The sequence below is a fragment of the Parasteatoda tepidariorum genome, chromosome 1 (genome assembly GCF_982258835.1).
Source record: "Parasteatoda tepidariorum strain Cologne lab strain chromosome 1, Ptep-v5.0, whole genome shotgun sequence".
Taxonomy (NCBI): Eukaryota; Metazoa; Arthropoda; class Arachnida; order Araneae; family Theridiidae; genus Parasteatoda; species Parasteatoda tepidariorum.
Window position 1 is genome coordinate 101494715 of NC_141755.1, and position 23887 is coordinate 101518601.

Genomic DNA, 23887 nt, shown 5'->3' on the forward strand with positions numbered 1-23887 from the left:
ATTCAAGGCAGTGCGCAAATCATTACTACTTTACTATAAGTACTTTACTACTTTACTATAAGTTTCATTAAGCATCACTGGCTACGGTCAGTGTGCGGGTGGGTGGCCACTTGGATCAGTCTGCGTAGGGACCGAGGGTGTGCGGTATTGGTCCTCGTTAAACTGTGCTACCGTAAAGTGCTCGACTTCGCTCGCAGGTCGTCTGGCCACCGAAGCGGGGGTGCCATCCCCTCCGCAGAGGATCAAAATTGTGATGGCATGTCTTCGGATCATCCTCCGGGATGTTTCCCAGACCGTCGCCAATAGCCCATTGTGCAGCTCTAGTGCGACGTAAATTAACAACAGCAACAACAACATATAAGTTTCATTAATAGAAACTCAGAGCTATAAGCTAACACAGAGAGCTCCTTGCACTTTTCCATGATCCACAAACTTAACTGACCCCCATGATCTAACCGCAGCCGGATCAACAATGATTTCAATTTACACTGTGTAAACTAATAAATATTCAAAGATTTTCTTTTGGAAAATTTTGACACTTAAGAATTAAAAAAAATTCTTCAATTTAATATTAAGTCTTTTTATTTGTAGCTGTTTTTATGGCCCCCGCTACCAGTATATTGGTGGAAGTTTTTTCGCCAATAGAAGGTAAGTATTACATTTTAATATAATATTTACGCATAAGTCGATATAAGTAATTATTTTGATATTCTCAAAAGTATGTTTACACTTTAAGGTAGTGCATAAGTTAAGACATTTTTCCATTATAAATTCATTATGTATTTTCATATGAATTTTGACTATAAACTGAAAATATTTAACCTTAAATACTGTTTATACTTAGTGCTTATTTTATTGCATTATTTCCATTGAAATGTCCAAAAATATTTCGGTATACAAAACCGTAGTAATTACTAAAAAAAAGAATGCACAAAACAATGTTCTAAGCACATAATTTAGTTCTCATAAAGAGGTTTAGAAACTTATCTGTAGCTAAAAATAAACAACCGATTGGTGCTTAAAGGTACTTCTTTTCGTTTTTTAAAAGCCCTTAAAGGTGCTTTTTTCGTTGGGTGTTTTTAAAGTGCTTAATTTTCCCTTTTATATGTTGATTTACGCTTCGAATTATGCAAAAAGACACAGTTCACATTGTTCTATTCAACGTTTTTACAATTAATTCACCCACATTCTATATCGCCGTATTGTCAGTTCGTAGCGTATCGAAACGCCATTCTTTTTACATGATACAAAATTTCAAAACAATGCCAAAAGGTTTTTTTTACATCACGTTAAAACAAGATAAAACCGTCAATTTTCAAAACCTTTCCAACCCTGCCTAGTTATATTTTTTTAAAAGTGCTTGAAAATATTTTTTGAGTGCTTGAAAAGTGCTTAGTTTTTGTTGACTAATTTGGCTACACACTTTGAATGTGTATTTTCGGCAGTTATTGATACTGATTTTTACATAGTTATTAAATTTCGTGATATATTTCAAACAATATGGAAAATTCGAACAGTGCATTAGAGTATTTACTTTTTAAGGCAATGATCGAATTTTTAGCCATTATTGCTATTGATTTCTCAATAGTTCTTAAATTCGATTGAACCCAATTCTCTTTGTCGGGGATGTCATCTAAAAGAAGAGACATCACGACACATACTCTGTGATTGTGAGGTCTATTCTGCTCAAAGATTTGAGCATTTAGGGCAGCATATCGTCAATGCCTGGGAACTGCAAGATGTTCCTGTAAGGTGCTTGCTGAATTTTATTTCAGCCATAGGGCTTTCATGCTAATCATGATTTTAGGGTTTGGGTACAATAGACCTCTGGTCGATGTGCCCTGCTCGTCAGAGCTGCCCAACCTCTAAGTCTAAGTCTAAATCCGATATTTTTGTGATATTGTAATTATTTATTATGCATTTAACTAACCCCTTTTTGTAGAGTCCAATTCGCATGATTTCGTCATCAATTTTTTTTTTCTTTCAAAAACAGATTTCATGATTTTTAGCTAATTTATTATTGTGATGGTAATTTTTACAAAATGCGAAGGAAATAATTTGTGTGTTACCACCCATCTCCCTCAGCAAAATTTGAAAATATCACGCATGATATTAGAATAAAAAATTATTACATGTTCAATTAAAAAAAAGTATAGTTTTTTTTTTGTTACGCAAACCACTTTTGTTAATTATTTAATAAATTAAATGAGTTATTATTAATAGCTAATTAGTAGTTATTATTTAAATTAGTAACATGTATGTTTGTTATTATTAAAAGTATCTCGCAGAAAGATTTTAGTGCTAGACAGTTTTGTCACAGATAGTTTAAAAAAATTCTGTCACTGGGCAGCATTTGTTAGTTATAGATTTTATAACTGCTCCAAGAATGTGTTGATTAAATAAATGACTGTGGATAATTCAACATACAAAGGCAAGACAGAAAAACTAAATTTCTTTACTCATTTTTTTGAATAATAAAAATAGCATCCAGGACAAGAAACTATGCTCAATTTCTTCATTGAAATTTGAACTTCATTCTGCATTTGTAGTTCCAGAGCTGTAAATCATTACTCTTGTTATCTTTATGAACCCCTTCCCATTTACACCTTTTCAATGCTCTATTTTACTTTCTTGAAGCTGTAATGTTTATATGTAGTGACCTATTACTTGATTAAGTGTGAACATGAATGTTTGCCATGAATGATTGTTGTTCCTTATCTATGAATTTGTTTTCTATTCTAAATGCAATATTGCTACAGAGTTCCTGCAGAGAGGTTTTTCTTTTGAAAAGTATAAACTTTTAAGATTTCTTTTCTATAGAAATTTACACAGACATTCTAAACAGACATTCTACTAAATCATGCTTTTAGATAATCATTTTTTGACACGTTCAATTTACGTCGATAGTATTGTAAATCGATATAATGTTTCGATTTAATTTTTGGCAGTTACTGATATTAATTTTCACATAGTTTGCCTGAAACATATCTCGATATGTTTCAGGCAATGGGGAAAATTCGAATCGTGCATTTGAGTATTTACTTTTTAAAGCATGGCAGTTATTGCTATTCATTTCTCCATAGTTTTTAAATCAGATATTTTTTAAATATCATTTATTACAACAACCTAATTTTGAAATGAAACATGCATTTGAGCAATCCCTCTTTGAGAAGATCCGATTCATGTGTTTTCGTCGTTGATCCTTTTTTCGGCGACAGATTTCATGATTTTTATTGTGATGATTATTTACAAAATGCGAAAACAAAATAAATAAAGAGTTTTTCTCCCCACAAAATGTGTGAAGATAACTCAGAATATAAGAACGAAAAATTATTACATCTCCAATAAAAAAAAATTATAATAGTTTTTTTTTTGTTAACACAGCACTTTTGTTATTTTAAATTAAAAACATATATGTTTGTTATTATTAAAAGTATCTTGCAGAAAGATATTGGTGCTAGAGAGGTTTGTTGCAGGTGGCTCTAAAAGATTCTGCCACAAGGGCAGGAGCAAAGATATCTAAAAGTTAGGCATTAAAAATTACAACTGTGTGTAAAGTTCTAAGAGTCAAATTTAAATTTTTAGGTGCAAATTGCAACCATTGACCGCTTATTTCAAAACCTGGTAACAAGTAGAGTTTGTCCAATTGCATTGTCTAGCAAAATCTAATTCCACTACAGGTAAACTTAGCTGAAGGCACTTCTTTAAAAGAAAAACTGTTGCTTAATTTTCAAAAGAGGGTAACATCAGTTAATGTAAAATAATTTTAACTTATATTTTTTCCCCAAATTAACTGCTACACATTTTTTTAAATAATTGTTTAAGTGTTTTTGTGGTATTTTTAATTTAATCAGAGCTCATTCTAGGCAGGGTAAACAGGGCGCAGCACCCTGCTACCCTTTTAGTCAAAAGAATCCATCCTGTTGCCCCTCAAGTAAATTAGTACCCTGATGTAATAGTACCATTTTTGACCTTTCTTTCCTCAACCCTTCTTTATTTTCAACTTTTTTCATTTAGTTTGTCATTGCTGTCAATACATAGATTTATATGGGAAAGGTAAAATAGCCATCACACCCTCTTGTTGCACTTGTCTTTGAAAGTTTGGAGTTTACTTCACTATCATTAAATCATAATTATTATTAATCATTTTAATTACTAAATCATAACTACAGACGCTTAATAACATATATTTATTATTTTATTAATATATGCATGCATTTTAAATAAATTACTAAGCTAATTAGCTCATTAACTCGATATCAGGGTTGGGTTTTTGACATGACAAGGGTATAATACTGGTTTAAACCGTCAAAAACTGAAGTTTGCCAAGAAAATATATAAACGTCAAAACTAACAACAGTTGCGATGCATTATATTGAAATTTAATTATACTATAGGTAATCAGCAGGTTTTAAAATATTTTTTAATTAAAATTAAGGTAAAATTACAGATTTAAAATCTCAGTAATTTATATTCAAATGCATGTGCAGAAAAATTTTGCACAAAAATTGTTTAAATATTTATATTTTGAAAAAAAAAATTTTTTTTTGATACTTAAGAAAATTAAAAGTTTATTACTATGCATTTTTGACATATAAGGAACATATAACTAATATTTATAAGGAACTTACAAGTTATGTTGTATAAATGCAAACTTGATACAAGTGTATAAAAAAAAAAATTTAATGTTATACCGAATATCTTTATTATCCAGTATGTTAATTTGAATTTAAAAGTAGTTATATTTGTGAATAATGATAAATATAATTCATATTGTTTATTATATTTATTTATAATTATTACACTTATCATTTTAAAACAATTTTTATCTCTTAATTTTTTTTTCTCCACTTGTATTAAGAATACAAATAATGCATATCTTGAAAGCAAGAAGTAATTATTCAGCAGCTGAATATTTAGATATTGAACAAAACTATATAGTATTCAGCAAAATGAAATTCACAAGTATTTGGATAAACTAAATTTTCAGCATAGTAAATGAATAGGCTGAATATACTGTAAATCGACACTAACTACTCTGTGTATTTAACAGAAATCACTTAAATTTGTATTGTCTTATGTTAAAAAGATTATTAAGAAGATTTAAAAGAATATTAAAAAGATTTTTCTCTAAAAGATGTCTAATGTACAAAACTGCTAGTGTTTATCTTTAAAAATGTCTAATTTTTAGTATAATCAATACTATACACTAAATTTGGTTATAAATAAATTTCTTAATAATATCACTGCAGATTTTCAATAACACATGAAAATGAATACATAATATTACAAAAGATGTGAGCTTTCAAAAGTACAAGATTTTAGTTACTATTCAAAATATAAGTGTTTCTTCAAAATTTTAAAATTATTTTTTCTAAAACATATTTAGAAACACTATCATTTATAAAAAATATATAAATTTTATGTATTAATTAAATTTCACATATGAGTATAGGTTTTTGACGTGACAGTTTAAACCGTCAAAAACTGTCACATGTCAAAAACCTGCCAACCCTGCTCGATATATATATATATATATGTTAATTTATTAATAAAAATTAGTAATTAATATGATTGCTTTGGTACTTTTAGTAAAGGAAAAAAAAATGACAATGTTTTTTTAATAGAACGTGTAAAGCCCATAGGAAGAAATTATTGCCTTTTTAGAACAATAATGCCCTTTTTTTAAACTTTTGCACCTTGCCCTTTTTTGTTGAGTCCCTGAAGACAATAAATGAAAGCCGAGCTTTCTACAGACGAATTAATAGACGTCGAATGGACTTTAAACAAACATCTAACCTCTGCAAAAGTAAAGATGGTTTGATTCTGACAGACAAACAGGCTGTATTCAGCAGATGGAGTGAACATTTCCAAGAAATGTTCAGTAAACATGATCAATCCTATTGCTCTGGGAGAGTTTTTGAAAATCAAAATAATGAAGATATGCCTCCACCTGAACTGAGCAAGGTTGATAGTGCTATAAAAAAGTTAAAAAACAACAAAGCAACTGGGCACGACAAGATAGCAGCGGAGCTGTTAAAATGTCATGGTCCAGTATTTCTAAAACTAATTTATAATCTTATTACTGATATTTGGAATGCTGAAATTTTACCTTCTGACTGGAACACTGCCATTATTTGCCCAATATATAAAAAAGGTGATACCATGGTTTGTTCTAACTACAGAGGTATAAGTTTGCTATCTACTACCTACAAAATCTTGTCAAACATTTTATTTGAGAGACTTATACAATATATGGACCCTCAAATTGGAAACTACCAATGTGGTTTTCGCAAGGGAAAATCTACTAAAGATCAAATATTTTCACTTAGACAAATTTTAGAGAAGACCAGGGAATTTGGTATTACCACACATCATCTCTTTATTGATTTCAAAGAAGCCTTTGACAGTATTAATAGAAATCGCTTGTATGAAGCCCTGGTTGAGTTTCAAGTACCACCAAAACTAATTAGACTTGTAGAAGCAAGCATGTCAAACACCGTATGCAGAGTCAAACTTTTGGGATCTTTATCTGAAGAAATTAAAGTAAATAATGGCTCCTTATCCTGTCTTTTTAATGTTGCTCTAGAGAAAGTTATAAGAGATGCTGAAATCAATATCAGAGGCAACATATTTTCAAAATCTGTTCAAATATATGCGGATGATTTAGACATCATGGCAAGAACTGTTCCTGCATTAAAAGAAGCTTTCCTTTCTTTGGAGCTTGCTGCTAGGGATATGGGACTAATCATCAATACTGATAAGACCAAATACATGCCTGTACTTGCTAAATTAAATTCTAGTGAATCCTATCTGGAGATTGGTTCCCACAGGTTTCAGACTGCTCAGAATTTTACTTACCTTGGTTCAATAGTTACTGCCGACAATAACATAGACAATGAGATTCGGAGTAGTCTAATTTGTTCAAATAAAGCTTTTTTATGGTTTAAAACGTTTTTTCAAATCCTCTCTTTTATCAAAAAATACAAAACTTTTACTCTATAAAACATTAATTAGGCCAATACTTACCTATGGCTCTGAGACCTGGAACCTAACTCAAGCTGGTGAAAATAAAATTGCCTTTTTTGAGAGAAAAGTTTTGAGGGCCATCCTTGGTGGGATAAAAATAAATAATTCCTGGAGAAGACGATATAATACTGAATTGTATAAAATCTACAGAGAGCCAGATATTGTGAAATTCATTAAAATAAATCGAATGAACTGGGCAGCTCACATTTTCAGAAGGAATGATGACTCAAATTTAAAGAAAATCCTATTACACAAACCCCTAACGAACAGGTAAAGAGGTAGACCCAGGCTGAGATGGCTGGATTTAGTTGAGACTGATTTCCTTACTCTAAAGGAGAAAAACTGGCGAACAAGTGTCAAAAGTAGAGAGAAGTGGATTCGAGTTCAAAGGAAGGCCCACCCTGGGCTGTCTAGCCAGATATGATGATGAGAACAATAATGCCCTTTTTTTTTAAAACTTTTGCACCTTTTTTCTGCCTAGAATAAGCTCTGATTAAAAGCCCTGTGGCAGAATTTTTTCTTCGACAAAACTCTCAAGCACTAATATCTTTCGGCAAGATACTTAACAATAACAAATATGTGTGTTACTAATTTAAAATAAGAGAAACGTAAACTATAAAAAATCGGATCAAACAAAATGATTTTTTTAATTGAATATGTCTTTTTTTATTCTGATATTATGAGCTTCTCACATTTTCTAGGAAGATAACACGCTATTTATTTTAATAAATTATTTTATTAATATATTATATTTTAATAATAAAATTTTAAAGAATCATGAAATATGTTTCAGTAACTCCCGAAAAAAGGACTAAAGGGTTACTAAATGCATGCTTTCATTTCGAGATTCAGTTACTAAAATAAATAATATCTTATTAAAAATGTCGGATTTTGAAAGCTATGTGGAAATTAGTTGTAATAACTGCGTGCAAAAACAACGAAAATTTCTACAGAAAAGAGAACCAAATTTATTTACTTAATTATTCTTTATTTCTCATTGTTCTCAAATGAGAATAGAAAAATCACAAGCAATTTTTTCCACTCCTATGCGCGGGAAAGGCATGGTTTGAATATAATTCTGAAGAAAAGGTAAAATTTTTCGAAAATTTCTGCTGAAAAGACTTCCAGTGAAACTTCCCAGTGAAAAAATCATTCTGCAAGAACTCTGTTATGTCCTGCGACAATGTCACTGTGTAGCCACGGTTCTGACACGGGGGTTAAAGGACAGTTTCTGCAACTCTGGTTTTCATAGCATCATTAATTTTGTACTTAAAATATTTTCAATAATCACGTGCTTGATTGGGCAATTTATTCATTGTTTTAGCTAAATTTATGTTTTACTCGGTAAGAAGCTGGTTAACATTTGAATGCAGCAGTTAGTAAGAAAAAAATGTTTTTTTTTTGCAGAATTCACGAAGGTTAAAGTTGAACCTGTTGGAAAGTGGTTCTCTCTATTCCAAGAACGGAAACAAAATGAGCATAAAATACACCTGTCTCGATTAGATAAGTTGGAAATTAGTGCTGACGATGATGATTCATCTGATGATTTTGAATTTGAAGAAGATTCAGAGTATTTAAGAAAATTAAATCCTAATGATTGGAAAGTAAGTTAGCGTTCATTTAATGTTTAATTCATTCTAATTTTATTTAAATAATCATATTCTGGATGATATTAATAATTTAAATACAGGAATTTAAATAAAAAATACAGGAGGGTTTAATGCTTTTTGACTGGATTATATATATATATAACGTCATTGCCGAGTGGAAGGATTAAATTGGCTCAAGTATGCATTTAATTAAAAGCAGGACATTTTTCCCTTTGCTCTGTGTGGGAAACGCTTGATCTATTTCATAAACCAATAGCAACTACTAAGATTTCCCTCTTTCCCTAAATTAAGGCATTTTACGGATTTTACTTTGAGTTCTGAGTAGGTGGGAGGGAATGTCGAACATCTAAGGAGACCATTGTAAACCATTCCGGGGTGTGAAAACAATTCATCGACGATTAAATCCAGCTCAGCACTTAGAGTGGCAAAATCAACGCTTTCTCAAAGGGGTTTCAAATCAAAAACTTTTTAACATCAATAGGAGTTCGATTCAATTTTTCTTTTTAGTCCAAGGAAAGAAATTAAAGCACAGCTTTCTAGTTGTATCATGATTGTTGAGTTCCGCTCGGCTTAGGTATCATTTATAATAAACAAAGAGTTTGATGATTGAAGAGTTTATTTTTTGTTGAAGATACTGGATGAATTATTAATTGCCATTAGTTGAAGAAGAATTTGACTGCTTATTTACCAACTGTTTATTTGAAAAAATGATTTGAAGTTATTCCATATTTTTGATGTACCCTCTTCCGGAGTTGATTTATTTAATTTCAAATGAGATATTAAATATCTTTAATGTACCGTACGTACCGTACCCCCTTCCCGACAGTTCAATCCTGGCGACTTATAGCGTCATTGCCGAGTGGAAGGATTAAAACAGGTCTTAGGTCGGGAAGAAGGGTACAAAATTTATTTATTAATTATTAGACAGAGCAGTCATGAGAAGGTGTAAAAAGTGAACACGAAAAGTTGTGCTCCTTGGTTATATGTTAGGGAATATCTTGCAAAGTAAAATCCATAAAATGTCTTAATTTAGGGAAAGAGGGAAATCTTAGTAGTTGCTATTGGTTTATGAAATAGATCAAGCGTTTCCCACACAGAGCAAAGGGAAAAATGTCCTGCTTTTAATTAAATGCATACTTGAGCCAAAAATAGATTTAAGAACAGGATGTGGCTTTTAAAAGTATGAGAAAGTATTTCGATTAGAATAATTAATTAGGATAACATAAAAAGATCAATTGAAGCTTTTTATGTTACATATATATATATAAAGTTAAGGGAGTACAATAGTAAACGAATTTATAATTAATTGTTAAGGTACACACATACATTTAATGACTTTGACTTTATTTCTTTTTTTCAATTATTTGTTTTAGGTAATTGAAATAAATCTATTCACCATTGTATTTAAATTGACCATAAACAATTGGCATGTTTGTGCCTACGTTGGCAATTTAACATTTGAAATATTTTTATTCTTTTACCTAGTCAAAACTTGTGGGCCACGTATGTGTACCTAAAATTGTTAGCCCCCTCTCATTAGAATTCAGTATTTGTCTCATTAAGATTTATGGCATTAAAATAGAAATTCAGAACTGTAGAATACCTTTTTTTTTTCCTTTCTATATTCCTTTATACTTCAATTCTGAAGAAGTTAAGTATTATTAGAGATTATATTTACTATGTGAAATAACATAAACTAAACTAAACTTCCGTTACATATATAATGTATGCCGGAAAAAAAGCAGGGATAAAATTTTGTTTTTAGAATGCCTCAGAAATAATGAGATTATATATTATTAATTGTTGTTTGTAAATTTTGTTCTTATTATTTGTATTACTATCTTTCAGGATCAAGATCATTATGCAGTTTTAGGCTTAAAAAAGAAGCGTATTTCGGCTAAAGATGAGGAAATTAAAAAGGCTTGTAAGTCCTCTCTATGGCGTTCAGTGATTGTAGTAATGCATCAATCCTTTTTTTTATATATATAAATGGGGTTTTCTGTCAGCATTTATTTGTTTACGATTTGTGTTAATTCAGAGATGGAGTTTTTGGAAATTACCTAATTTCTAAAAGAAGTCTTAATTTTTTTTGATTGGCAACAAGAGAGGTGCGTCTGACCTGAGATTATATTATTTTTTTATTTAAATAAAAAGTTAAGTTTTAATTTGGAGTTTCTTCATAAAGTCAATGTCAGTCAAACCACAGATATTTTCCAACTAATGGTTGAAATTCAAATTGCTCCCATATTCCTTATCACCACTCCTACATGAGTATAATTATGTTATTGAAAATGCATTTGTGCTTAATTATCTTATTATTCACATTATATGATTCCAATAAATGAAGCTTTATTTTTATCAAAACAGACTGTAGCGTGTCTACCACTAGAAAAATTACAATTCAATTCACTAGTATATAAGACATTTTCCCGTGGCAGAATCACAGCGACTTTGTCGCAGAATGTTGCTGAGTTCTTGCAGAAAGAATTTTCTGTTAGGAAGTAAGGAATTTTGGTTTTCTTTTCTGCAGAAATTTTTTTTCTCTAAAATTACATTTAAAAGATGCCTTTTTCGCACATTAGAGAGGAAAGAAATGTTCCTGATTTTTCTATTCTAATTTAAGAATGAAAAATATAGAATAATAAAGAAAAAAATTTCTTTTCTGCAGAAATGTTGAACGATTTTTTTTCCCTCCAGAAATCATTCTTTTGACACGCTTATTTTGCACCAATATTCTTGTTAATCCACGCTCTATTTTCATATTTTTAAAAGAAACAAATCCCGATGTTTTTTATACAATTTAATAATTATTTACTTTTACTGTGACGATTTCACCGTTTTTTGGCTTATTGCTATGCTACTGAATTCTATGGGATTTTTAAAATTCCTGGTATTTTTTAGTCAATATTATTTCTACACGTAAAATTTAAATTGCGCTATTAAATAATCTCTTTTTCACGCTCTCACTTTATGCCGATACTACCACAAATCCGATAGTGTTTGTATTGTATTTTCGGCAGATTATTAATATTGATTTTCCCGCGATTTTTAAGTATCCCAATATATTTCTGACAATATGGGGAATTCGAATCGTGCTTATGAATATTTAATTTTTAAAACAATGATTCTATTGTTTTTCTTTTTTTTGGGGAGGGGTTCATTTATTTCACAGAGTCTTTAAAATCCTATATTTTAAATACGATATTATTTATTACAACAACCAAATCTCGAAACAAGCATTTAGCCCCCCCCCCCCTTCCTTGAAGAGTCCGATCAGTGTGATTTCGCCGGCGACCTTGTTTTCAGCAGTCACTGCTATGGATTACAAGATTTTTTTTTTTATGAGATGATGTTTTACGAAATGCGCAAAAGGAAATAATTAGTGTGTTTTCTTCATACAAAATGGGAGAATCTCGCCATTGTATTAGAATAATATATTTAAAAAAACAAACATTGCATATTAATTTAAAATTTAAATAAGATTTTTATTTTATTCAAAAGTTTTTTTATTTTTATTGTGAACGCAACGTTTCGTTACTTCAAATTCAATTAGTCACATGCATACTTGTTATTATTAAAAGCATCTTGCAGAAAGATATTAGTGCTAGAGAGGTTTGTCGCAGAAATTCCAAGAAAGTTCTCCCTCAGGGAGACATTTTAACTCGGTTGTATTTGGGGGGTACCTTTTCATAAATGAAGATTGACATTGTCGATAGCTACCATCCCCACATTGGTGACCTACAGACGTTATGGGATCACGCCTACCTTGGTTGAAACGCCCACTACGATGTGGACACGCCTACTTCGATGGATGATCCACATTCAACAGTTGACTTGCTACATGTGACTGCGACATTATCCACCTCTTTGCACTGTTGCTACTCAGTCTCGATCACACACAACATAATCACTCGACTGCTAAAGGCTACACAAGAGCGACCATGATCGAGAACTTAATACAGCTCTCACAATCAGCACTGAAAAGTACAATGACAATTCTTCTTTTTTTTTCTTTTAAAGAATGGTAACTTTTATCAGATTTTTATTTTATTTTCAATCTTACTATTTATATATAAAACTTATTTTATTTTTATAAATGATAAATTGTTTATGTACATAATAATTGAGAATTTTTATTTTAGATAGAGCAATAGTTCTTAAACATCATCCTGACAAACGACGTGGAGCAGGAGAAAATGTGAAAGACTTTGATCATGACTATTTTTCTTGCATTACCAGAGGTATAGAAACAATTTTTTTTTTTTTAAATACATATTTTTTACAACTAGTTCTTATTTTTACCAATAAGTTAAAACAATTAAAAATATCTGAATATGGATATTGATCTCTTTCTTTACAAAGATATTAGGTGGCAATTAATGAAATAGTTTTATTTTAGTTTTTATATTTCGCATTCACTTTTTAGTTTTTTTTTTATTACTGTATTGTTGCGTTAATGTTTTTTTTATTTCAAAGGATATAAAAGGGTAATATTATGTTTTGTTTTTCTATAAAAAGTTCTTTTTCTTTCTGGTTAATTTCTTCATCATGGCAAGCTGAGCAGTTATAGATCAGTACCATAACTTAACTTGGGCTTCATTCACTATTTAAGTTGGGTTTTTTTTATGTGCGTTCAGAGCAATCAACTATCACTGAACTTCAAGATCTTCATACTCTTTTATTCGTTTGAATTTGATGAGATTTTTTTAATGCAGGATTTTGTGCCAAGGGTCTGTCCACAAATTGTATTTTCAAAATTATTGAATAATTTTTTTTTTAGTATTTCCTTAAAGAAATACTACGCCTGCGCCATTTGCGACAAACTGAGTCAAAACGGCATAACTGCGACATTCACCGCAGTTTTTGCCAAAGCAGCGCCATTCTGAGACAAAACGTCCAAAATTTGACAAACCTGAATTCAGTTTCAAATATTAATCCGTATCGGCGTGAATCATTGGAGAGCCTTTTGCCGTTCACGTCTCCTAAATGCGTCATTTAAATGTCAAAAATTCCGTTTGGCAAATCAGCTATTGGAATGCATATGGAATATGCCGTGTCTACAATTGGATTATGTACAGCAGTGAGTAGCAATCAGTATTGTATGCACGTGATCTTGTAAGAAAAGAGGGTATTCTTCCCTTATACTATTGGTTATTGTCTTGCTTTTTTTTCTTAGGAAACTGTACAGTGCACATAATTATTCAGGGATGAAAGATTTCCGCGAAAAAGCGGAAATCCGCTTTTTTTCTCCCAACTTTTAAAATTTCCGACCATGTTCCAATAACTGAAATTTTTACGGAGTTCAATTAGAGAAACCATAGCCGCCCGAACGATAGTCGGATTACGGCGACTTCCGCTATAAAGTGGAAAGGAGTCTAAGCGTTTCGTTTCGACCGCCGATGTTTGATTTTCTTTTTTTGTTTGTTTGGCTGATTTTCGGAATTTTAAATGTTAGGAACTGCACTGGAATATGCTAAAATCGCGATTTTTAATCAGACTATTTTAATATCAATCATTGATTTTCGTATTTAACTGATTTAAAACTTACGTGTTACGATTTTTTTTACGCAATTTAAAAATCGTACTAGCAATTCCTATTCACTCAATTTAAAAATTCAATATCGCGAATTTAAAATCCAACGTCGCGATTCGCATTCACACATTTTTAAATCCAATATTGCGATTCGTTATCACGCAGTTGTAATTTTAAATTTTACAGCGGCCTAGGCCAATAGGCCCATGCGCCAAATACAATGGATCATTAAAATAGGTCAACAGACCCTTATATAAATAAAATACAAAAATTATATATATATATAATACAAAAATTATTAACCCTTATATAAATAAAATACAAAATTTATTTATATAAAAATGCAAAAATTATTAACCCTGAGACAACCAGTAAAAACTGAGTGAGCTGTGAGCCAGAGCTGGTGAACCCCTCTATACAAGACAAAAAATCCAACAATTGCACCAAAAACAGCCGTAAATACAACTCATAAATCCACCAAAAGGTGAAAGGATAAAATAACATAAATGAATATAGTGCTAAAATTGATAGGTTAAAACTGAGACAAAATCACAGATGTATGCACTTGCCAATAGGGTATTGAAAGGATCCAGCCAATCAAGCCAGCTTGAATCATGCTGGTAGAACCAAAATAGTGAGGGTGAAGTAGTAACAAGTAGTTAAAATGAAGAACAACAAGTAAAGCACAGTAAATTCAATTAAAGTACAAAAAAAAAAAAATAATACAGAGGATAGAATACCAATAGATACCAAAAGGTAAGAGCTAAATAAGGGGTGTATAACAATCTAAAAACCGTGTATAAAATACAATTGCAATGTAAAATACCATACGTGTTATTCACATTTTCTTAAACTCTCATTATTTAATTACTGAATTTCTCTTTTAATTATTGAAATCTGTAGACCTTCCATTGTAACTGAATAGTTATATATTTTTAATTGAAATTTGAGCTCAAAATAAAATGGGTATTTTCCCTTTTGAATTACCAAAACTAAATAGATATTTCTTTATAGAAAGGTTACACCATTATATTTAAAAAAATAAGAAAGTTAAAATTTATGTTGTAAAATTCTGGAACAGATACTATTCATTGGCATAAATGATAAATAGTCCACAAAACAATTTTGTGGACTCATATAATCTATCATATGTAGGTTTTTTAAAATCATAGCAATAGTGAATGTATGTATAATTGTAGTACTCCTAGTATGCTATTAATGGTTTTATGGATCCTGAAAATTATCTTTATATTGTTATCAAACTGATTAATAGTCATTTTAGCTGAGATAAACTGAGTCAAAAAATAATTTTAGCTGAGACAAACTGAGCCAAAAAGAGATTTTAAATGAGACGAAATGCAATTTCTGGTGAGACAATTTGATATTTTGCGAGTAGCACCCCTGTACTGAACAAAATTACTAGTAAATATTAAAAATTTAAAAAGGCCATTCACTAATTTACATTTGTAATAAGAATTTATTAAAGTTCTCTTAGTTTCCTTAATTCTATACGCATCATTATCTTCAGTATAATGAATAATATTATAATCTTGTTTTTGTTGTGTTATGAGTTTTTATTAAAACATGAAAAATTACACCTGATAACTAATTGTAATTTTATTTAAAAATTCAAACTCAACTTTTTTAGGCAGTTAAATAAAATAGTTATTAATTTAAAAACAACTCAGTAAAGAATATATTTAAAATATTTTATATACATATATACATAAAATATTTTTGATGGCTAATAAAATCAAAAATAGTGTTCTTTGCCAGAAATGAATTATTTCAACATGATTATGTAAAGTCTTTGAAAGTGTTTTTGTATTTTCTTAATATTATGTACAGTCAGCAAAAAAAAAAAAGATATCACCCTGAATAACTTTCGTTCTAATGATCGGATTTTCAAGAACTAAGTGTTAATCTTAATGGCTCCTGGGGGTGACCTCAAATATGCTATAATTAATTAGTGCTCACTGTCAATTAAGTTACGAAATCAGACACAAAAACGTACTTTCTCTGAATGAACATTTTTTTTTGCATATTTGGATTCCTTATCTTCAAAATATAGGGGGTAGCCGCAATCTGGGAAATGTGGTCCCCATAGTTTGGTCGGGAGAGTGATTCAAGATTTGGACCCCTTAATGTTAATTTCACTTTTTGCGTTTTCAGTCATATTTTAAAAACTAATGAAGCAATTAAAAAAAATTGCACCCATTCATAAAACTCATTTACCCAAAAATAATTTCATGAAAAAAACAATTTTTAATAATTTATTATTTTTTATTTTTTAATTAAATTGAGGATAAAAAAAACGTTGAATTATATATTTTTATACCATATTAATCTACATATTTTTCAATTGAAAAATCTAAAGTTTCAACTGTTTTTATTTATTAGAAGATGAGAAAAATTGAAATTAATTATTTTTAAAAAAAATAATTTGGCGACAATGAAGAAATGATTAAATGGGGCGATTAATATTAAAATGTGTTAAACTTAGGAACTTGACTTCGCCCGCAGCGTAAAATTTCATTCATAATTTTTTCGCTAATGATCATTTGCTAATCTTTTTATTTTTTTTTAAGCTATAAAATACAATGTTTCTTTTTTAGTCGTCTAAAATTCTATTTGCAATTTAGTAAAGAAATTTGAATGAAACATTTTATTGAATAAAAACATTTTATTCAACGAATGTCGAGTTTTATAAAAGCGTGCTTCTGATAGAATATGATTATACAACAGATTGTGCTTATTTAATGTGATTATTTTTTATTTTTTAATTTTTTTTTCTCAATAAGATAAGCAGTAAGATAACCAAGTGTAGGAACAGTTCTTACCAGTGAATTAACACTAAATTTTCCAGTGAATGAACACTTAATTTTGAGAATGTTTGATGCTCGTTAGGAATCCATAGGCTACACAAATGTCTAAAAACAAGATTTTTCTTGGAATTACGATATATAACCACAGTTAATCTGGAAAATGTTACTTTTTTTCAGTCATGGAATGGAAAGTAAAATATGTTTGATTACATGATTTAAAAAAAAAAAAATTTCCTTTTTTTTCTCACAGTTTAATAGTCTGTTCTAAATTATGAATGTTTATCATTGTGTATTCCGATGATGTTTTTATTATTATTATAATTAGATCACTTTTTTGTTTACTCTTTTCCCCATATTTTTTAATCTTTTTTTTTAATCTTTTTAAGTATTTTTTTCCCTTCGTCATACTTTACTTTCTGCTTTGACTTCTTTTTTTTTCAGCTCTTTCAATTTCTTTAAATTTTCGCTCTTTTTCTGAAGTTAATGCAAAAAAGTATTTGTTTCCTTTTCTTTTGATTTAACCTTCCTCTTTTTTCCAAATTTTTGGCAAATGTAAATGTATCTTCGAAATTTCTTTTGATTTTCCAGTACCATTTCTAGAATTCCTCACTGGATAATAAATGAGAAGAAGGAGTTTCGAAGTTTGAGTAAAATCCATCTGTCATTGACTTATTATCTAGTGGGTCTTCAGCAGTACTTACCATTTACTTATGGAACCAATTGTTTTTGCTACTAACAATGCCTCAAAAGGACTTATCTCAAAATCAGTTTTCATACTTTCATTATCAATGTTAGTTGTATCCGCTTCATCGCCAAAATTTGATTTATCAAATATTCTTTGTGAAATAAATTTTTCCATATTGAGAAAAGCACAGGCTATTGGATATTTGGTAGATTAAACTTTTCTGTCAATGTTCCTTTAAAAATTTGCAACATAATTTGTGAGATTTCCTTCTCAAGCTTCTGAAGAAATAGTGCATTGTTACTCTCGAAGCATGTGTTTTGTTGGTAAGCTGTCTTGCTCATTGACTCTTGGTGTCTGTTTTGCATGAATTTGTTAAAGTCAACGTTTTCTACATCGAATTGAAAAATATCACATTTCTTAAAAGCATTTTAACTTCATTCAGTAGATGCCTCAAAATCTTATTTAAAAATGGATGTAAAATTTTCTCGACGTATTGTTTTACAATTCTTTTGTTTTCAATATCTAACGGGAGATTTCCATGAGTTAGGTAGAAAACTAAACCAGAAAATTTGTTTTGATGATCAAAACTTGCTCAGTTTCAAATTGATATGAGATTTATACTTATCCAGAAGAAGCAAAATAGAAAATTTGATAGCATTTTTTAATTGGCCATGGGTATAAACATTTGCAATATATTAGTAAAATGTTGCTGCCCTCATCATTTAATTTCGTGAATCGCTTTTTCCAATGAAATATGCAGCAGGAACTGATTCTGTAATATCTCAAAGAATTCTTCAGTAAGGAAAAATTACCAATGGAGGTACTTTTCCTTTCCTAGGTACTTTAGAATATAAATCCTCATAATTTTTAGGGTCAAAGATTTTTCCCGTTTAAGGGCAGTATTCAACACATGGCAACGTTCGCATTGTAAGTGCAATCACTTTTTTAAAGGATGCCAGGGCTATTTCCCTCCTAAAGATTCTTCTTAAGTTCTTAAAACCAGTATTTCGAATATTATTCTCTAAGGGAAGTTTTGCCTTTTGAAATTATCTTCGCATTGCACTGAGTTATCGGTGGATGTCGCCTTAAAAAAAACTTCACCTGGATGATTGTCTTTAAATGGATTTTTCCTACCAGTTCCCGCAAGAACGTTAAAGACCGTAATAAGATAATAATTTAGCTAATTATTGGCACAAAAGCCTGCAAAGAAATTTTCTATTCAAGCTTTTATTATTATATTTAGCTGTTATATTTAGTCAGTAAACATAGTTTATTAAGGTGTCTAAGGTATGATATAATAACTAATCACAACATTTATAAAGATAAGTAATAAATAAATTATTATTATAATTCTTTAAATAAATTTAGCAATTAAATTTGCACTTTGAAATGAAATTGTTATAGGAACTATTCATACAACATTTAACTGAATTTTAGGTGTCCTCTATATCGCAGAACTACTAATTATCCATGTGAAATCATATTTCACACATACTGTTCATTCTCTGGGAAATCTATTCCCAGTGAAGGAACATGCCTGTTCCTTCACTGGTTAGAAGTTGTTTTTTGTATTTTTAACATAATTTGGATGTACTAGGAGGCTTCGCCCCCTGCTCGCTGGCGCTCGCCAACCCCCGAACTGCTTTCGCAGTTCATTTCGGATTGCTTTGCAATCCAATGCTCGCTCATTGGATACGTTTTTAACCTCTAGCTTTCGTATACTTTTTTGAATACTGAAGTTCCAAAAACTTTTCACTGTAGAAAATTCTAAACCTGTCCATTTCAATATTAATTTGAAATTGCAAACAGTTCGCATATTTTGCTTAATCACGCTATTCTAAATTTCAGTTGTTGAGAAAAGTAACTGTTGTAGGTTTTGTTTTAAAGTCTTTCCCTCCAGAGGGCTAAAGCCATGTGCTGTAAAACAATATGAAATAGTAGTTTGCCACTGAACGCCGGATGTAAAGCATCGGCTTCGATGAAGATAATTTTGTATTTTTAATTCTCTGAAGGGCGCCACCCTAATAATATGATATTTGTAAAATAAATGTATATATTTTTGATTGTTGATGAAGCCCATCATTTTGTGTTTTCATCAGTGTTCAGAAGCAGAACAACTATAAGTTTTTTATTTTATCACAAAAATATAAAATGTATAAAAAGTAAAGAAAAGAGTAAGAAAATGAGTATAGTCATAGAAAAAGTTAAAATTATAATATAGTATTTGTCAGTTAAGATAAAACTTTTTGTTTAAGTCATTGTTAACAATTCAAATTTCTCCGAGGCAATTCTAAACCTTAATTTTGTTCTAAATGTCAGTATTCAGATACACAACAGAAGCTTAATATGAAGTTGTAAAATGCATATATATATATATGTGTGTGTATATATATATATATATATATATTAAAAAATATGATCATAGTAATTATGTAAGTAAAAATTAAGGTAGTATTGTTAAGTTGAAACACAATATTTTTAGTTTTGATGTCAGCAATTCAATTCAATTTTTCACAAAAACGATTGTTTCCATTATTAAATTCAGTGTCAGCAATTCAAATTTTTCTGAGGCAACTCTTAACCTCTAAATATTTTTTTTTTTTAAGTACCCATTTCTAAATGTCAGTATTCAACCACAAAACAACTTAAAGTCCTCAAATTTAGCATGAAGTTGTAAAATGTAATGAAAGAGGGTCATAGCAATAATGTTAGTAGAAGTAAAGTTAGTACTGTAAAATTAAAACAATATTTTTAATCAATGAGCCAAATTCTTCAAGAAGCAGTTGTAGAAGTAGCTGGATAGAAGTTTTTTTATTTAAAACTTTTTATAGAATTTCTTTAAAAACACAATTGTTAATCTGGGCATTTGGCGATACAACACTTATAGAATTGAAGGATTTGTTACGTCAAGCGCTCAGGTGTCATAATTTTGATCTAGTTGCGCTTCTATGTCATTTTGATTTATGTTGCTAAGTTAACTTTCGAGAAATCCTATGGCTGGCAACAGCATTTTTATTTTTTAAGTTGTTTATTTGTATTTATTTTAGAATTCGTTATTTTTTTAGCGAAATGTTTTTTAACGTAACAGAATTCTTTGCAGACTGTTCTCTGTATGTATGAAAAAAATAAAGTAAATATTTAAGTGTTGTGAAAAGAATCTTATTTAGTTGTACAAAGTACTTCTTTAAATATGAAAACTGTTGCCACCAGCGGAAAAGAAAGACAGCCAAAATTTGGGAGCCACTTAAGAGAATTATATATATTAGATAATATGACTAAAGGTACAAGAAAATTAAAAATTTTCTTTTATTTTCATTAACTTGAAAAAATCCCAGTAAAGGAGCACTTGTTTATTCATTGGTGTTTCATCGTTTGGTAATCCAGTTAATAAACACCCCCTAATCTCAGTACTTGCTTATGTTATGATGCTTAAAGCAAATAAAATTTAACTTCAATAACCATATTTTGAATTCTCTTTTTCACAATGAGAAAAAAAAAGCATTATTATATGCAATTAATTGTACTTTAAACGAATAACTACGAACACTGACTTTATAATTTTGTCAATGTAACAAGGCGTTGAACAGATACTAACAATTTCAAAGCTTTTTTCAGAGAAGACTCTAAGACCAGGTAGCTCAATGCATTGTTAGATGACTTCCTATTGTTAGGTAGTAAGCTACTGTTAGCAATCAATCTAAATTAAAACGCTTAAAATCTTATTTTTAAAAAATATCTATGAAAGGTTCCTTCACTGGTTGGTTTACCCTATATCTTCTAATCTTAAAAGAAATTTCCGGAAGTGTTTTGCAGAATTATTTTACCAGCTATTTAATTAAATTTTAACATTTTTAAAAATCCTATTCTTTACCCTTTTACATTTATTATTTCTTTATTAATATACTAATCAATTTTTTTAATACTTTAATTTAGGTTTTCTTTAAAGTAAAGTTCCTTTTTAAATTATAGTCAAGTTTTTTTTAAAAGAATTATTTTCTCCTAGCTAAGAATAAAACCTTGTTAAGAAATTAAAAACATTCCGCTGTTTAAAATTATTTAATGCAAAACAGCTGATTATTTTACTAAGCATGCTATTTTTTCGAAAAAGGAATATAAATAATTGATTGTCTTTTTTTTTTTTTTTTTGTTTTTTTTTTTTTTTTTTTTTGTTTCTTGTGACTTCCACATAGATTATTTAAAATAGTGTTGATGTTTTATAAGTCACTACAAAGAGTATAAAGATACCGAACATAAAAAGCTGTCGAATACGTAGCCAAAATTTTTAAGCATCTTAAAATATCTCGGTATCTTAAATGTCCTCCTAAAATTAAATTTAGTTGTAAAATTAAATTTTTAATTATCTGACCACGTATGATTCACTAATTATTTCATTATATCTTTTACTCTTTCTTTATGATACCAAGTAGATTTTTTTCCTGATAATATACTAAGCTATTTTGTTTAGTTTTTTTCTTTAACACGATTCCCAAGATATTATTGTAGTATAATTTGTTATCAGGAAAATGCCTTATTTTGTTTAGCAGGAAAGCTAAAAATTGAAATTTGTAAAAAGATACCGAAGCCGTGCCAATTTTAGTCATTTGATTTTTAAAAAAATGCTATAAAAAATACGCAATTTCCGAACTTATTTTAATAAATTAAAAGAAAGAAAAAAACATTGCAAGAAGGCTAACATACTTTTTTCAGAAACTGTGAAAACTAATTTTTCCTATATTTCGTCAAAAGAGGATGATGTTGCTCCAAAGGACCTACTCAATATTTTCACTATTTCCAGAATGAAATCTGATCGAAACAACTTTATTCCTTGAAAATTAAAGTGAGGAAAAAATTAACTTTTATTATTTATCTAAGCTTATTCCATTTATTTAATGATAGCGGTATTAAGGTTAAGGATATGCGATGGAAGCCCCGTTTACTATTATACTATAACTGCATGTCCTTAAATTAAAATGTTTAGGCTTTCAGCAAAGAAAAAAAATTGTACTGCATTGATTTTTTTACAAAGTAGTGAATTATTATTTTTTTCAATATAAGAACCTGTGCCGATATCTGATGTAAAACTTATTTTAATATCGAGTGAAATAATTTAATATGTTGTGTAACTAAATGGATAATCCCAAGTAACTGAATCGAAAATATAAAAACTTTATTGATTTAAAAAACTAATAGATAATAATAAAAATAGACATGTTTTGAGCATCCATTAATGAAAATCAAGTTATTCGAGCCTGACAAGTCTTGAGAATGGGCAATTGTATTTGAACGCTCGAAACATGTCGACTTTTACTTCCCTCTTCATATATTTTGAAGCCAGTTGAGTTTTTATCGTCAATTATACTGTTTTACATATGGGTCTTGATCATTATTTTGATAAGGATTTTACACTCGTTAAAGTAAACATATGCATTTTAATATTTTAACAGAATTCATGTGGTCTTTAAAAATGTAAAAGCATCAATATTGTAAAAGTTATATTTAACTTAAAAATTACAATTTTGAGACCAGATATTTTGAATTAATGAAATTAAATATTTTATCTTTTAAGTTTTTGTGCCCCCATTTCATTATCTTAAGGATCATACGAGCTCTGTTTAGAAAGAGAGTATCAGGTATATATATAAGAAAACAAAAGTAATCATAGTAGCAGTATTTGGTGGTAAATCTGTAATAAATAGCTTATCGTAATTGAAGAATATGCTGTGCGACATTTTATGGTGAATTTGCGAACGTAAGTTTCAGAATGTATCAAAACATGAGAATGCTATTTGCTAATCATCCTTATCCAAAGAAAACCATGTAACCTAAATATCTAGCATAATGAAGCGATTCTTTAAACAATGAATCATACAATATGCAACATTTTATTTCAATATCTTATTCTTAAACATAACATATTTCAATGTTTTTAAAATGCCACTAAACATTCAGCAATTCCTTAAGTTATAGAAAAAAGATATATCGTAAATTATAGAAAACCTTGTGAATGTGCATTAGAATAACTATACAATCTACATTTAATTTTTGAAGCACTTCTTTTTTCTTCAAACTTTTTTGCCTAGAAGACTCGATTAAAGCTGTAAAAATGATTATCCCTAAAATTTTGTATATAGCTATAATAAGTTATGTTAGTTTGATTCTAGTATGAAATCCTCGAATAGCAAAAACAACATAATCTAAATAATAT

The 23887-nt window shown here is 29.4% G+C and overlaps 1 protein-coding gene across 2 annotated transcripts in view; it reads left to right on the top strand.

Annotated features, from left to right (window-relative positions):
• Positions 1–422: 422 nt before the first annotated feature.
• The window catches only part of LOC107439585 (dnaJ homolog subfamily C member 2), a 62339-nt gene continuing 38874 nt past the window's right edge, over positions 423–23887 (top strand). The window contains exons 1-4 of one of the 2 annotated variants that reach the window (XM_043051721.3): positions 423–648; positions 8437–8633; positions 10488–10563; positions 12782–12880. In XM_043051721.3, the coding sequence (XP_042907655.2) occupies positions 600–648; positions 8437–8633; positions 10488–10563; positions 12782–12880 (421 nt within the window). In that variant the 5' untranslated portion in view covers positions 423–599. The remainder of the gene's footprint in view (positions 649–8436; positions 8634–10487; positions 10564–12781; positions 12881–23887) is intronic. The other variant, XM_087149693.1, reaches the window with a different exon arrangement.